General features: G+C 41.4%; 1 protein-coding gene across 2 annotated transcripts in view; it reads right to left on the reverse strand.

The window, feature by feature from the left end:
- The window catches only part of FGF14 (fibroblast growth factor 14), a 631433-nt gene extending 627408 nt beyond the window's left edge, over positions 1 to 4025 (reverse strand). For both annotated transcript variants that reach the window (XM_042930035.1, XM_042930032.1), the window contains exon 1: positions 3818 to 4025. In XM_042930035.1, coding sequence (XP_042785969.1) covers positions 3818 to 4025 — 208 coding nt within the window. The remainder of the gene's footprint in view (positions 1 to 3817) is intronic.
- Positions 4026 to 17633: the final 13608 nt, after the last annotated feature.

Raw genomic sequence — 17633 nt, forward strand, 5'->3', positions numbered from 1 at the left:
TCTATCTAAGGGTCTGGGCTTCCTTTGCTTGTTGTACATTATGTGTCTTGAAGAGATATCCATGACATGACCTTAGTATTTACCTTTGTTGTGGATTTTTTTTTTCCAACCACTATCCTTAGCAGCTGTCACTCAAAGTCTAGCGACCTAGATTAGTACCCAACTGGCCTGTGATACACATTGGTCAGTCCAATCTATCATTGCTGGTTTAACGAAACATATCAAGCCCTCCTCCAGGCTGACTAAGTGCCTTGGACTTAGTATTCCCTATTTAATGATTTGCCTAAAATACAATCACCTTGCATGACTCACAGTGAAAGTTGAAGCAGGTAACATTTATTCTAAACATACAGCCATTGCTCAACTAGGAGAATAGGGGACAGTAGGACATTTAAGCGTGAGTGTGCATGTGTGTGTGTGCTCTCTGTTAATAGTTGTATTGTGAGACACTGGACGTTTCTATGAAGACGGTAGATTTACATTATATGCACGATTTTCAAGCTATTGCAATTTATTTTAACAAGCATATATTGTGTAAGTATAATCTTCATGTTCTTTTCCAGTTAAATCTTACATAAAAGCAACTACAAAAAGCCTTTTAAATTAACACCTCTTATTTAAAAGCTAATAACTTTGGGATAGATAAATAACTTTCTCCTTAAGTGCATGACTCTATTTTCACATCAACATGAGTATATAGCAGTGTTTTAAAAGTCCTCCAACGAGCCTTGACCAAACTACCTATACTTCTTGACAATTTAAAAATTGGGAATAATCAGTAATTTGTTCTATAATTTGCAAAAGTTGGGAAGAATTATTAATCTACACAGTCTTCACACTGAATTCCTGATCCTAGCACTGGTACTTGGAGGGATTCTGCCAAACTTCTTAGTTTGAAACCCGTTAATTGTCCTTATTTTAGATTTAAGATAACATAATAGGTAGTAGTCAATCTGTTCTCTTTGGTTTTAACAGTTAAGAGGATGTTAGTCTTTGTTTTATTTTAATTACCCAATTAACTTCTTGGTTATACTGCTATCTTGGGATCGAAAACCTGCAAACGATTTTAGGCTTCATGTTAATAGCAGAAGGAGAATGGAATCTACCAGTTACAATCCTGAAAGGGAATGGTTAAGCATGGATTTGAGTCAAGTTCAAAAAGCAAAACTTTTAGAAGATGAGATAGTGTGACACATTAATGTCACATTTTTAAAACAGCTTACAAAATGCTCCAGTTCCCAGGTTGGAACTCTAACTTCTAGCAATGTAAGACTACACTATCCTATCAGAATAGTTGGTGATGTCGTTAGACACTCTTTGAATTAACCTATCAATTCACACCCAAGTACTTTAGCATTCATAAGCTGCAAAATAAATTACTCTAAAAATAATGTGTCATTTGACACCTTCCAAAATGTCTTGGAAGGAAAAAAAAATCTTTATTCAGAGAGAGCAAAGTGGGTGGGGTGGGGGAGGTGTAATAAAAATATCTTGAATCGTGTATGGGGGGAGGGGAATTAGTGTTTCCAGTAAAATTGTTTACAAAAACAAATTATAAAGGCCAGTAAGGAAACTTAGTGTCCCCAGTCCACCCTCCAGTACTATGGAGGGAGTGACTTTATGGTCCCTAGACTAATGGCCGAATCAAAAAAAAAAAAAAAAAAAAAAGCTTTTACAGTATTCCTTTCTCAAAAGGGGGCTAAATCTTTTCACAGGACAGGAAAAGGCTTCAAAACCAACTATTTGCACTGCGTGAAGGAACAATCCCTCTCTCCCAACGGCAGCCCTTGACTTGTCCCACTTGGGTAAGTCTCGCAAAAAAGGTCTTCACATTAACTTGTGATACAGTAGTGCTGCGGATCTAGGCATCACCGAAACATCAGCGAGTGTTGGGCCGGATGCGGGCTTGGGGTACACCTCACAGCTGAATTAGAAATGCGGGTGGTAAGGTGACAACATGGCTTTCTCCTTGGGCAATGCTCAGGATGGTGTTATCAGCTCAGAGTTGCTAAACGCTGAGGAGTTGGGAGAGAGAAGGGTAAAAGGACAGGGGACTGAGGGAGGGGGAGGAGGGGGGAAGGAGGGGGAGGACGCCACAGAAGGGGCCGGTGAGTAAGGGGCAGAGCCACAGCACAGGGATGAGAATTCCAGGGCAGAGGCACAGAGCCCACTGCAGCACGGCGCCCGCGGGCAGCCAGAGACTTCCCCCAGAGCCTCCACAGCCACCCAAACGTCCCAGCTGGGGCAACTGCCCAGGTGTCCTCCGCCCGCAGGAGGGCATCTGCCCTTTCGGACGGTCTAACAACTCGCGGTGTCCCTTCTCCTGCAGCGGTGGGGGCCTCACAGGGTGCTCAGCCTCCACACCCACCGCCTCCATCCCCGCCCACCCCCTCCTCCCCCTCCAATCCCTCCTTCCCCTCCTCCTCCCGCTCCTCCTCCTCCCCCTCCTCCTCCTCCTGCTCTCACTCCAGGCACCCGCAGACGGCAGCCCCCTCGGAGCGAGCCGCCCCAGCTACGCTGCATTTGCAAGGTTCGGAGGCAGGGAGGCAGCAGCCACTTGCTGCCCGACCCCGGCGGAGCTTGGGGTGTCAGGGCGGCCGCGGGGAGCCATGATCGACTACACCGCAGTGCCAGCGTCAGGAGCCTCCAGCGCCCCGGCTACCACTGCAGGACGGCCGGTGCCCCGCCCCCGCCCCCCAGCGCAGCCCCAGACACAAACACAGGGCCCCCGGGCCCTCCCCAGCCTGAACTGAACCCGGGGACGCCACACACCCCCGCTGCCTACGCGCGCGGCTCCCAGACTGGCTGCGCCCAACCTCCTCGTCGGCGCGCCGCCGCCACCACGCAGCCCTCCGGCCCGGCCTCCCTGGCGGACTCGCCCACAGCTTCGCGGCCGCCCCCAAACGCCTCAGATGGGGATACCGGGAAGTGAACCCCCGGGACTCGACTCCCCGAATCACCTGCATTTGCATTTCTTATGTAATGCACTGCAAGTTGCCCGCTTGGAGCCTTTGGAATAGGGGAGCATGATCACCACAGCCTGAAGCTGGGACCCACGGTCCGGTTCATCCGCACTCGTGGGACTCAGGCGCAGGGTTTTGATACTGTTTTGCGGGGGGGGGTGGGGGGGGGCGTTAAATTACATATATTAGAGGGGCTGAGTTTGTCTCTTCGGTCTGGGGTTCCCCCAGGCATAAGCCCAGCTCAAGCATCCCCAGCAGCAGGAGGTGTCAGAGGCAGACGGGGGAATGAGTTAATACTTGTGCACGGAGAGCTAGACGGGGGAGGGAGGCGGGGGCTGACGGAGAAGCGGGGCCGCGAGGGAGAGGGCCTCTTTTACTTCGGTAAAGGTGATGGGGTGGCGAACATTGTGCAAGCTAATCAGAAAGTCTAGAGCAGGCTCTCGGCACCGAGCTACGTCCCTGAACCTGCAGCCCAAGTACGAAGAGCTCGCGGTTCCTTCTCCTGGCAACTACCGAAGCTTCAGCCGCCTCGGGCAAAACCTTAAACCACAGCCCTTCAAATATTCCACCAAACATAGGCAACCAAATACATTAAAAAAAAAAAAAAAAAAGTTTCCTCCTCCCTCCTAGTGATGGATGTGTCACAGCCAAGAGATGCTGACCGTGGTTTTCGGGCTCAGAGACGCCGATCCAGCTGTTACTTGTTTATTCATGCAACACCTCTATATGCAACACTGTCCTGGTTCCTTCTCTGTTCCCCTGCCTTCCTGCATAGCAGGACTGCATATCTAGCTCAATGAGCAACAGACAGGTTATTATGAGGAAAAACATAACATGATGCATGTTTTGCTTACCAGTTGGGTTCTTGTTTTTCTTAAGACTCTTGCCACAAAGACACTGCAGCATATGCGTTCCTTTGCTGAAAATGTTCCAAAGAAACCACATTGATTTGGGCGAAAAGCAATCCAGCAGCTTAGACACCCTGAGAAAGAAGAGATCCTTGTGGTTGCATAATAATAATTTGAAATCAGTTCTCCTGAAGAGGGGCACCGGTTTTACCATAGGAAAAACGATAATATTCCGGATCTTCTCCCAGTTTTTTCCCCTCACGTGGTATATTTCTTTGAGACTTCTCAGTGATTGTTTTTTTTCGGCCAGGGTGAATGATTTATCCCCCTCGATCACCACTGGATTATTACCGAAGGGTTGGAAAAAAAATCCTTTTTCAGCATGAAGCCAAACAAAAAAGCAAAGAAATCCCAACAGAGACCAGAACTAATCAGAGAGAACAGTAATGCACAAAAGATCCCCAAAGAGAAAACCATAGCCTTTTACTTGATCGCTATGAGGATGGGTGGGTCTGCAGAAGGCAAAGCAGGATTCATCTCACTGAGAGAAGACTGCCATTGTGTAGCCCCTAGGAGAGAAGGAAAAAAAAAAAAAAAAAAAGGAAAGAAAGAAAGAAAGAAGAAAAAAAAAAAGAAAAAAAAAAAAAAACCAGCACACGCACACACACCAAATACCACCTCCGAGATCGAGTCTGACAGCCGAAGACAGAGCCTCCCTTCTCCCGGTGTCGTTTTTTTTTTTTTTTTTTTTTTTTTGGTTGGTTTTTTTTTTTTTTTTTTGGTTTTGTTTTTTTTTTTTTTTTTAATAATCAATCGCCAGTGCTCAGTGGGATCGGATTGAACCTGCCGTTCTCAATCACCACGAAGAAAAGATGCAAATCCAGGTGCCCCCTCCCCTTGTCAGGCTTGTAGTAGGTAGAGAGCGCCACGGATCCCCTTCCTCCTTCCTGTCACTCTCCCAGTTTCCAACAACGGTGAGCATGAGGAAAATCTCCCCTCCGGATTCCTCGCCCAGCCTCGGATGTGAGTTACAGGCATTAGAGGGAGGAGGAGGAGGAGTTGAAGTTTGCATTGAAAAGACTGGCTTTCCATGACGTAGCCACGTGCTTTCAGACCCGTCACCAGTGAGATGCTTCAACCCGCCCGGGGAGGGCAGTGTCACTGCAGTCCTCCGCTACTTTCCCCCTTGGAAGTCCCCCACCGCCGGCACCCAGCCCCAGCCCCAGCCCCAGCCCCAGCCCCAGCCCTGGACCCTTTCCCTCCTCTGCCCAGCATGAGTCGGCTGGCAGCTCGCTCCAGGAGCCATCTAACAGAGCCTTCGGTTAAAAGTGAATTCTGAAAAGGAAAATTAACAATTATAATTAGCAAACCTCAGAAAATACAACAGAGGGAAGGGGTTTAAAGACAAACAGTAGTTTGGTACCACTCCTCACAGCCAGAATGAGCTCCACCTTACTTAACATTCGCAAAAACAGCACCTAAAGCATCTGAAACATTAAGGAAAACTCAAGCTCCTTTAGCTCTTATTATTTGAATTCTACTTAAACTGCCGTTTGAAAAAATATAGTCTAGGTGTATGCCAAATATGTACTTGCAGAAATAGCCTGTTAAAGGAACAACTACTAAAATCTAGGTGGCAGAATATATTTTGGTGGAGAGGGTCATATGTACATGAGAAAAGTTATGCCTTTTCTAGATAGACAATCCATTATCTGCAAATAATGTTTTTGAACAGAAAGCACTCTGCTTAGATTACACACTAATTCATTGCTTGTTTCTGCACCCATTAATTGAGCAAACATTAAATTCACCCTCATTCCATTCTCATCCACACTAATATACAACCTTGTCACCTGCCATCACCATCTAACCTAAAAAAAATGGACAGATTTTCTATTTCACCACCATATAACCCGGCTTCCTACTTTCTCAGAAAATCAAGACTTAGGGTGCAACTAAAGAGTTTGTCTTATTTGGGAAAAAAATACAATGCATAAAATAATACAAACTATTACAAAGAATAGTATCACAAGCTCCAATGTGCTCACTACTCAAATTAATAAATGTTAGCATTTCAGCATACTTGTGATGTGAGCATTAAAAAGTAAAATTGACCACTCTCACTCTTGTTAAGATATTATGGCCACTTATTTCCATCTTATGGAAAATTGACATAAAAAGTTTAACTAATTTAAAAATATATTTTAGAAGCACCATTTCAATTCCAAAAAGTTAAAACTGCCTTTACTATGTGGGATATCAAACTATCTTATAAACAAAGAGCTATAGATTTATTTTGTTGGGGCATGAGAGATGAACTGACTTTAAAGAAAATTAACTCCTTGATTATTAGTTATCAAAAAATTAAAAAATAGAATAACTTTCCCACTGCTACAGTTTTCTAATATCTAGGAGGCATTTTCAGATGTCAAAATTTGCATCCAATACCCAGAACCTTTTTGGGAAACATTAGTCCATTTTAGTTAAGATAGAAGAAGAATGTAAAACAAGTAAATTCTATTAAAGCTAAGAAACTGCAAAGTTAAATAGCGATGCCCTCAATGTGCCAAAAGCATCATGTCACAAAGCTCAAAGAAATTACCAAGATTAAACTGCAGTCTAAATAAAGTTTGGGAAGTAAAGAAAGAGGGAATACCAAGAGTCCATGAATTTAGTGCCAAATGACTTAGGAGAAGCAGACTGAAAAAAAGCAATGGAGAGCAGAATTCTTTTTTGAAAGAGGAAAAATGAGATAGCACAGCCAAGTAATTAGGAAAGCATTTTTGATATTATCAGAGACAAATACCTCATGCTTCTACTATCACATTCTGGTGTCCTGTCATGGGTTCCAGAACATCCCAATATACTAACCCTGGACAGGCGCCAGAGAAACAGTTGAATAAAAAATATTCTCCAAAGAGTTCTTCTGAACTCACATAGCTCTAAGGTTCTGTAAAAGCTTGCTGAGTTCCCCGAGGTCTTTCACAAGCAGAGTAAAGTCTGGGGAGATGTTCTGTAATTATTGGAACTTTTCACATGCTCAGTTTGTGTAAAGAGAACATTTCTCATACTGGTTCTCCGTGCATTTCCAAATGGGACGCTCTTCTTTACATTACGACAGTGAATTTGATCCCTCCTAAAATAAAGAATTACTGCGAGAAAGCTATGGTGTGTTTTGCTAGATGCTGGTGGAAAACTTATTGCATCTTTGTCCTATAACCTAAGGAACAACATAAAAGGTAATTAACTGTGACTACTATTTATTGAGAATCTATTATGCCAGGCACCGTGTTAGTCGCTTTTCATCTTTTATGCTACTTAAAGGAAAGAGAAATCTTTTAGCACAATGTATGTGCAAATCTTTTAGTACAATGTCTTCTATATTTATTGATACGTTATTTACTTACGTTGCATAGGCTTTTATTAACATTACTAAGCAAACAAACAAATGAAAAATACCAAATATTTTTATCTGGAAAGGATGGCCTACCTGATTCAGGTTACTTTCGGTCCAAAGGACTTGCAATTTCTGATGCCCTCGAAGTCATCCAATTCAATTACTCAACCAATATTTATTGAGTATTGACCCTATGAAAGTAACTGTACAGGAGTCCATGTTGCATGCTAACTCATAAAATTAAACCAGCTCTCCAGTTATACAATAAAGAAGACCAAGAGGCAACAGAGGTTTCTGGGGGCCTTCAGTTTAGGGATGATCCGAAGATCCTTACACTGGCTTGAGTTCAGACTATTATTTAAGTTCCATTTTGGAAGACATCAAAATTGTTAGTTACCCTTTGCCATGCTACAAATCAATATTAGTTGACAAAAACTAAAAGTGTTAGAAAATGAATGCAAGCTTTGGAACACATGTGAGTAAAGATAAAATGAGAAAAGCCTCATCATAACTATAAGAATTAACAGCAAAAGCCGTAGTGTATTTAGGCAGAAAAGACTGCGTTTTTCATTAGACTGAGGTCAAATAAACCCATTACTCATAACCAAGTACATTTAAAAATTAAATTTACCTTCAGCATATCATAGTTAACTAACCTAAAGGTAAGTCTAATGACTAGAATTTCAGAACACAATAAAGTACACATTTTATTATAATACAGAACATGTGAACGTTCATGAAATTAGTCATCAAACGTCTTTGTAATGGTCTTAGCATGCTTTTTCTAATTGTTCCCACTAGTTACTTTTCTAATCATTCTTTCTTTCAGTAATAAAACCCCACTCGCCACCACAGTTTGAGAAGGGCACACTGGTACCCAGGTGGAGAAGAGAATTCCCAGCCTCCGTTCCAGAGAAGTTATGGTCATGTGACTGGATTCTGACCAACGAGATGTGAGCGGAAGTGACGGGTTCAACTTCCTGGTCACATTCTTCAGAGGAAGTTGCCTATCTTCACTTCTCCGTCTTGTCTTCCCTGTGAGCTGAAAGTAATGGTGTGAGCATCTCTGGCAGCACAGACAGGAACACACCCCAGGAATAAAGTACCGAGATAGAAGTAACTTGGTCAGAATAGCCAACCTGTCCTTGACTGCTGCACTTTGGATGACAGAGAAAGAAACCTTTGTTTGAGCCACTGTACTTCGTGTGAATTTCTCACAGCTTAGTCTCTCTACTAGCTTATGGACTGGTCTACAATTAATAACAACACATTTATATTTGGGGTACTTATGTTAAAAGGATAAAGAACACAAGTACATCACTTATAACCTATCACTTTATTCACAGCCTGTGATTTGATTCTCCTCTCCATTCACTGAAGCAGCTACTGATCTCTTAGCTGCTTTTTATAAACTCTTGCTTATCTCATTGTCAGATCTTACTCCCTTTGTCTCCTTCTCTGTCCTGCTCCCTGTCCATCAGATGTAACCCATGACAGTTTAGAGCTTAGGACCATGACAATAAAGCTTTGATCACTGAAAGGAGAAGAAAGACAGAGGGCAAAGTGTTGGGAAGAAAGAGTAGGTCAGAAAGAGGAAAAGAAGACCAATGTGTACACCGGGACCTCCATGTCTATATTTACCTTGTAAACTTTTTTCAGAAAGATGGTGCCTTTTGTCGTTTGCACACTTACTCCTTCTCTATTTTGCTGTTAACAATTATTATCACTTTTTAAGGAATAATTCTAAATTTCACACGATGGTACTACACATTAGTACCATTTTCTTCCTCTCCCCATGTTCCCACACTGGCTGGTGGCACAGAAAACCTCTGCTCCCCTCCCCTGGAGGGAACAGTCTGGAAAGGTAACCCCAGTCCTTCTCTCTGCCCCCTCCCAATTTCTTAATGAAGAAAAGAATGACCTAAATGGCCCAGCCCCTTCTCTCTTTTTATTTGGATCTGCCTGCCTGCAAAAAGTTTGCAGACTCCTGGGGCCCCTGGGTGGCTCAGTCGGTTGAGCTTCCAACTTCAGCTCAGGTCGTGACCTTGCAGTTCTGAGTTGGAGCTCTACATCAGGCAGGCTGCTGTCAGTGCAGAACCCACTTCAGATCCTCTTTCCTCCTCTCCCTGCCCCTCCCCCATGTGCACCCACTTTCTCTCTCTCTCTCTCTCTCTCTTTCTCTCTCTCTCAAAAATCAATAAACATTTTTTAAAAAATTTTTTCAGACTCCTGTCCTTCAGCTCCTCTCTGTGGAAAGCATTGTCTTCTAGAAGCAGGTCTGAAGCTCGGACTCTCTCTGTACTCCTTAGGGGGCTTGGAGCAGACATCATCGGTGCCCCATATAGATCCCTTTCATCCTGCCATATCAGTGTGTTCTGTTTGATTTCCGGCGTCCGGTATCTCCATCTCTGACCCTGAGGAATTTTTGTCCACATGGAAGTCCCCTCTGTCCAGGTACTCATAGAAAAGCTTGGGCATTAACGCTCCCTAGGAGAATTTCTCTGTGTTCTCCATTATGAAACACCCCAGCTCTCTTACCTCTTAGGAGGGATAATGATGAGGCATGTGTTTTCCATCCTTTCCCAGAGCTTCCCTGTGGGATTAAGACAGTCTCCCACTGGGATTGTTGGCATAACATACTATTGGCCCTCTCCCCTTCCCCGTATCCATTCCTCATTCATCTGCTATATTCTTTCCCCAAAAACTACTTCTACTACAACCTCTGTAAAAACTCAACTCAATACAGGTTGAAGAGAGAAAACAGGGGTTCTGGATACATGTGCCTCACTTACAGAATCAAACTCTTCCTTGAGTGCTCATTGAAGTTTCCAGATGTGAAGGTAATATTCAGTGAGACCAATTATTGTCCACAGGTTATGTTTTGCTCCCCAAAACAACCTCATCAGTAATGAAACTAATATTTATTTCTATCTTTCTAGCTTGTGTGGCCATATTCCCTAACTGAATCTGAACTCAGAAGTGGAGAAAAGAGGCAGGATTAATTCCTACCTTGTAGGACCCCCAAATACAAGAAAATAATATATGAGAAAAATCCCCATCTTTGTTCCTATCATGTTCAGAGAATATAATCATAAAACAGTGAAGAACCTGCCAAGAGATACAGGAAAAGCAGATGAATTCCCCTGAGTTCTCAGAAATATGAGCTTCTCTTGGCAAAATGCCACAAAGCTTCGTTTCTCACCTAAAGGAACTTTATCTCAGCCCATATGGATTAAATATGCCTTGCAGTAAAACCCCAATTTCCTCCACAGCCTCAGTAAGAATACAGGAGACCCTTCTCTGCATCCTCCGAGGCAGGTGGAAGTTGACCTTAAACAAGCAGGATTGGCCTTGAATAATTGGAAGGGCTCTACAGATGGTCTATCATATCAATGTCTCTAGACCCTTACAACCATGCCCCCTATTTAAAAACATACCAAACCTTCTTTAGCATGATTTACATTAATATTAATTAAATATCTTGACTAAAACCAAATCAAAGCAATGGCAACTTTTTTAGACTACTTCAAACTACACTCCGCTTTCTCCCCATTAACCCAAAATTCTCTTATGCCTTACCCTGAGGAAGTGTACCCCAGTTGAAAACCATTGCTGTCTATGGTTTGAAGTGTTCTCAAGGGAAACTGTCTTTTCTGTAAATAGGATCCTGTTCCTTAATCCCTAGAACTCTTAAATATGACAACACTGGATATACCATTTTTTAATTTACAGGAGAAATTTGTCACTGAACTTTCTCAACTTGGGAAGAGACTTCTATAGTCAAAAATTCAGAATATTATTTATCCCAGACAACAGTTCACTTTCTAAAATTTGTATAAATGGGGAATAAGAATTAACATGATCAAATACATGCCTAGTGAGAAGAGGTACATCCCTCTGCACAATGAGCTGTGTATGGTCAGCTCGGCAACCGCCAATGCCCCATTCCAAACTTACCTGGAGAAGCCAGGAACCCACTTCCCAAAACACCTTTTCTGTGTGGCTTCAGGTTAGTTCTCTCTAATGAGAGGCCCTCAAATGAATTTGGAAGCAGAAGAGGAAAGGCCAATTCTCTGAAGGCAATTGCTGGCCAGTGCAAGATTCACGGTGGTTTCTTGGTGCCTTTGTGAGAACCATGCCTCTAAGAATCCTAGTCAACTCTTGAGAGTGCCCACTTCAGTGCTTCAGGCTAAGGTAATGGGTAAGAGTTTACCTGACTTTGAGTTCCAGCTTTTCCAACAGCCCTAAATCCCCAATTCCCATTTTAAGACACTTGGTTTTTGTTTTTCAGGCTTTTTATTATTATTATTTATTTTTGATAGAGAGAGTGTGACAGAGGGGCAGAGAGAGAGGGAGACAGAGGATCAGAAGCAGGAGCTCGAACTCACAAACCGTGAGATCATGACCTAAACGAAAACCAAGAGTCAAGTGTTCAACCTACTGAGCCCTAAAACACTTTGAAATCTGGGGCACCTGGGTGTCTCAGTCAGTTGAGTGTCCAACTTCAATTCAGGTTATGATCTCAGGATTCACTCACTGCTATCATCAGGGAGCCCACTTCAGATCCTGTCTCCCACTCTGTCTGTCCCTCCCCTGCTCATTCTCTCAAAAATAAATAAACCTTTAAATCACTTTGAAATCAGAATGCATCAAATGGCTTCAGTTTTCCTGATTTATTTTCTCTGCCTAGGATCTAAGCCTTTACAGGTAATTGGTATCTGTTGATAAAGAATTTTCATTGAGTTTGTGATGGTTTATTTGATACCTAAATATCTAGTATGACAATGAGACCTTCAATCCAGGATCCACATGTTTTATTACACACTGTGGAATATAAACTCGGGGCACCTGGGTGTCTCAGTTGATTAAGACTCTGACTTTTGATTTTGGCTCAGGTCACAGTCTCTTGGTTCATGGGATCCAGGCCTGTGTTGGGCTCTGCACTGACAGCACAGAGCCTGCTTGGGATTCTCTCTCTCTCTCTCTCTCTCTCTCAATCTCTCTCTCTCTCTCTCTCTCTCTCTCTTTCTCTCTGTCCCTCCCCTGCTCACACAATCTCTCTCTCTCTCAAAATAAATATTTTTTAAAATAAATAAAAATATAAACTATATGAACAGAGATTATTTCTTCCTGTAAGTATTCGCTGAGCAACCTACCTAAAACGGACTTCCGACAGGCACTTTGAATTGATAAAAACTGCTTAGTTGGGCTTATTTCTTATATTTCCTCAAAAAAGAGGTTCATAAAATCAAATTCAATTCTTATATAAGAAAATTCATGGGATTATTTTACTTGTAAACCAAAATTTCCTGTCATTAATTTACAATGTGTCTTTTGCAAAGCAATTTATCAAAATTAATGTAAAAATTGCAATTCAAAAAAATGTGTCATATATACAAACATTTAGATAACAAAGTAAATGAAGAAAAGTGCCAACTCAGAGAATTTACACTCCAACAAATAAATAACACAAGTTTGTTGGACCATAAATTTCTAGAGGTCAAAAATCGAAGCTACTTAACTTGCTTAATACAGCACCCTAATAATCTCGATGTATACATGTTTAATTATTTATGTCCTGAATATGTGATTTCCACAAAAATTTAGATTCTGAAGATTACACTATGAGAAAAATATACCATTTCTTTGTCCACATCAATAGACATTCTCATGAACATTTACAATATTGTAGATTTAAGTGCACATAATTGAATTGCTGTCCATGCAGGTGTGAAAAATGTTTAAAATACTGTGTTTGAACATTAATTTGGTTTAATGTACTATTGGCATCTGGACAATAATGCACTTATACTTTATTACTTGTCTGAATGACATAAATAATAGAATATATACACATATGTATAATGGCTCAAGATAACTATTACTTAGCATTAACTGTGTTTTTTTTTTAAGATAACCATAGCAATAAACAATACATAAGTACTTAATCAAGCATACCCAGGCCAATATTTTAGGTTATATTTAAGGAATGTATAACCTGGATAAAATTGGAATAAAAATATACAAAAATCATATTTTAACCTCAATATCAACCACTTTCCTTCGATCAGGATATTGTTCAAGCTCTGATACACATTAGGTTTTTTTTTTTTTTTTAGCTTTCTAAATAAGCACATACTTTAGGTAACCATTTCCAAGTTTGGGGATGTGTTTGTCTTGAAGCTCCATTAGTAAATTGAGTATGATATCTTATTCCATTAAAGCAATATTTTAACATAAGATTTTAAAATATGTTCAGATAGTGGAAAGTGGGAAGCCTTGATGCATAGTACAGAGACACATGATAAACTGTTATAGCAAAAACTTAGTCACTAAACATAATACTTATACCATCTTCATTAGGTTACAGTATGAACACTGGCAGTGGCAGGCACCAAAATCTCAAGTTGAATTTGGGAGAAAAAATAAAATTCAGAACAAAATCCATCAACAATATTTTAGTTTTATTTCCTACACAATGGGGAAAAAACACCACTAGTTACAAAAAATGTGATCATTTATTCCTTGAACACTGAAACTAAAAAGGCAGCTAAACAAGGGAGCATGAGACTACTAAAATGCAAGCTATGTTCTATGTACCAAGCCAGTGCCCTAGGCATCAGCCTACATCTCTTCTAATTGGTTCATTCTGGGGCTGACTTTTCATCATTGGTCCTCCAAAGGCAGTTCATTTTTCTAATTGGTCAGCCCAGAGGGTATGCTTTTTCTGACTGGTCAGCCTAAAGGGGGTGATTTTGCTAAGTGGTCCATGTACAGGAGATTTTTTTTCTGATTTGCACAGAGCACTGGACTCTTGGCCTTCCTGACTAGTACATGTAAGAGGAAGGAGACCCATGAGAAGTTCCCACGAGACCAAGGAGACTCTTCTCTAGACAAGAGAATGTTGAGACACATACAATTGATTGAAGATCAGATTCAGAAGGAATGGTTAAGTTTTGAATACAGTATGGAGTTTGAAATTTAGATTATGGGTCATTTTCCACCCTGTTCTAATTGGTTAGCCCAGAGGATAATGTGCCTGATGATATTCTAAATAAATTATTTGTCTTTTCTTAAAACCTGAGTGCTAATCACTGGATATATTAAAATCTTTATACCAGAGTCCATTCTCAAGCACCACATCTCTCCAACCTGTTATATGTTGATTTCTGCACATGCAAACATGCAAAGTCAGCTTTGAATGGCAGTCAACCAAAAGCAGAGTAGACCACTGGTCTGTATCTAATGTATTTGAGGATTAATAGTTCTATTTATTTTCAAAATATTTGCAAATCTGTATCATGCATGCCTTGATTTTACCTCCAGCATGTAACCAGCTAATTCATTAGAAATTAGGCCAATCTCTATGTGTGTTAGAAAATCTGCATCCCTAGAAAGTTTCGGCTATGTCTACGTGAGACTAACCAATGAAAGTTTAAAACTTCCAACTATCTCAATTCTCTCTCTCTCCCTCTCTCTCTCTCTCTTTCTCTCTCTCTCTCTCTCTCTCTCTCTCTCTCTCTTTCTCTCTGACATGTAACTTGCATATGAACACACACATACACAAAACTATTGGAGCTTAATTTTTCCTTATGACCATTTTTGTCACGTCTAAAAAGTAACTAAGGGACACAGTGCTGCCTGCAGAAAGGGATTTTATGGTTTTTTGGAAATACTGGCTTCAAGAATGTAAGGATGTGGTGCGGTCTGGACCATTTCCACAAAATGGGGCTGAGTAAAATCCTATCAAGTTGGGTTTTTAAATAGTTTTTCCAAGGCCAACACAACATTTCTCTTACTCCTCTCCACTACCTCCACCCACATTGGAATTATGGAAAATGAGCAAGTTAACCAGCAAGTCATGAACTCAATGCTTCGTTAACCCTTTGCACTCAACAATGTTATATTTGTATGTTGAAAATTAGGTTCTTATGGAAAAACATCATAAATTATATTGTTATCTTAAGCTATTCATTTATTTGCTGTTCAATTATCCCAACAATTTTTAAGCTCTGTCTTTTAATCATTCATCTATTAAAATTCCTATTGTTTTTATTATCTTTATGTCCTTGGTTTCTGTATTATTTTCTTTTTATGATTATTATCCACATTTAAAAGTAATGTTCTAGACTATGGTGTGTTGAAACTTCCATATGGCCTGGTACATGGTTCATTTTTTACTCTCTGATAACTCTTAAGATTTTCTCTTTCTCTTATGATCTGCAGTTTCTCTGTGACGTGTTTATGGGTAGATTTATTTTTATTGAGCCTTCTTTATATAGTGCATGATCTTCTTCAATTCCCAAATTCTTCATATTTACTTCTTCAGATATTTATTCTTTGCATTCTCTCCTTTCTGTTTTTCCTGGAAATTCTAACATGGAAAATATTGATCCCTTCTTACTTTATGTGCTTGGTTCACAATTTCTTGCAAGTGTTTAATGTGAGTTACGGTTTTATTTCTCTGTTTAAGCATCTTAAACATACATTGAAATCTCTGTCAGATTACCCTATGAAATAAATGTTGTATGGATTATATTCACATTCTGATTGGTGATTTTGTTAGTGGTCTTTCTCAGCATCTGATTCAAATGTGTGTTGGAATTCAGGCTTTAAAAAGGTGGGCAGGACAATTTTTGTTTAGATTTTTGTTTCTCCTCTCTGTTTTCCCTCATTCTGCCTAATGGCTACCTCCTTGCAGCACTTGCCAGGACCGCTGTCCAAACCAGAACCAATGGCATTGCTGGTCCTCACAAGCTGCAGTGATACATAGGATACCGTACATTAAATCCCCAATGCAGTACTTGACCATGAAAACTTACCGAGTATGGCAGCGTAGTTGCTATCTGGAATATTTCCAGTAACTGTGGCAGGAAGGGAAAGAGCTTGGAAAAGCACCCTGGCTTTAAAAGCTTCATCTTAGGGGTGCCTGGGTGGCTCAGTCAGTTAAGCATCTGACTTCAGCTCAGGTCATGATCTCCTGGTTCATTGGTTCAAGCCCCACATCAGGCTCTGCACTGACAATGCAGAGCCTGATTGGGATTCTCTCTCTCCTTCTCTTTGCCCCTCCTCCACTTGCTCTCTCTCTCTCTCTCTCTCTCTCTCTCAAAATAAATAAATGAACTTAAAAAAGAAATAAAAATCTTCTTCTTAGAAGTGACACACATCATTTCTGCTCACATTACCTGTTGTGATTCTTATGACCACACCTTGGTCTGACAATGTGGTATATAGTACAACCCTCTCACAAGATGGAAAACCAGAGATTGGCCACTAGTAATACAACAAACATATCAGGTTTGTCCACTGGACACCAAATATCTGTTTTCCTCTTCTTTCTCATGGAAGAGTACCTTCAATCCCTCTCCAAAGGAGATATTCAAAACCTTTGTCCAATCACTGCTCAAAGCCAGATTGTCTGAGCGATATACAATAGTTTCTACATCAGATCTAGATGTGGCTTTTCTTGATCTGGAGACTCAGGAACTAGAGAGACACAGGTCTGTTTCTCACACTCGCAAAAGATAGTGGGAAAGGATAATACTGGTACACTCTCTTACACTGAAAGAGGGAAAAGAGAGAGAGACATTGACACACACACACACACACACACACACACACAGACACACACACACACACACACACACACACACACAGAAAGTCACCAGTAAATAGCAAATTCAAGATCCTGCTGAGGAGAGGCCACGAGGGCCTCATATTCTGGGGATGGGTTATGCTCTGCTCTCTGGGAGTACCTCCCAGCCCACCACTCTCCACACCCCTTGGCTCAACTCAACACAAGTCCCCTTTTTTCCTTTCTTTCTTCTTTTTATGTTTATTCATTTTGAGAGAGAGAGAGAGAGAGTAAGAAAGAGAGAATGAGTGGGGAAGGGCACAGAGAGAGGGAGAGAGAGAATCCCAAGCAGGCTCCACACTGTCAGCACAGAGCCCAATGCAGGGCTCGAACCCATGACCGTGGGATCATGACCTGAGCCAATATCAAGAGTCAAATGTTCTGGGGTGCCTGGGTGGCTCAGTCGGTTAAGCGTCCAACTTCAGCTCAGGTCACGATCTCGCGGTCCACGAGTTCGAGCCCCGCGTCAGGCTCTGGGCTGATGGCTCAGAGCCTGGAGCTTGTTTCCGATTCTGTGTCTCCCTCTCTCTCTGCCCCTCCCCAGTTCATGCTGTGTCTCTCTCTGTCTCAAAAATAAATAAATGTTAAAAAAAAAAAAATTTAAAAAAGAGTCAAATGCTCAACCAACTGGGCTGCCCAGGAGCCCCAAAAGCTCTTTATTTTCCTATTACCACCCTTGACTATTATTTGACAGAACACTGAAGAATACACTTTCCATGAGAACTGAGCTTCTCAGCGTGCTTCCTTCTGGTGGAAATACAGGTGCTGTTCCAGTCTGTTCAGGCTGCTAT

The sequence above is a fragment of the Panthera leo genome, chromosome A1, assembly GCF_018350215.1.
Source record: "Panthera leo isolate Ple1 chromosome A1, P.leo_Ple1_pat1.1, whole genome shotgun sequence".
In the NCBI taxonomy this organism is placed as follows: domain Eukaryota; kingdom Metazoa; phylum Chordata; class Mammalia; order Carnivora; family Felidae; genus Panthera; species Panthera leo.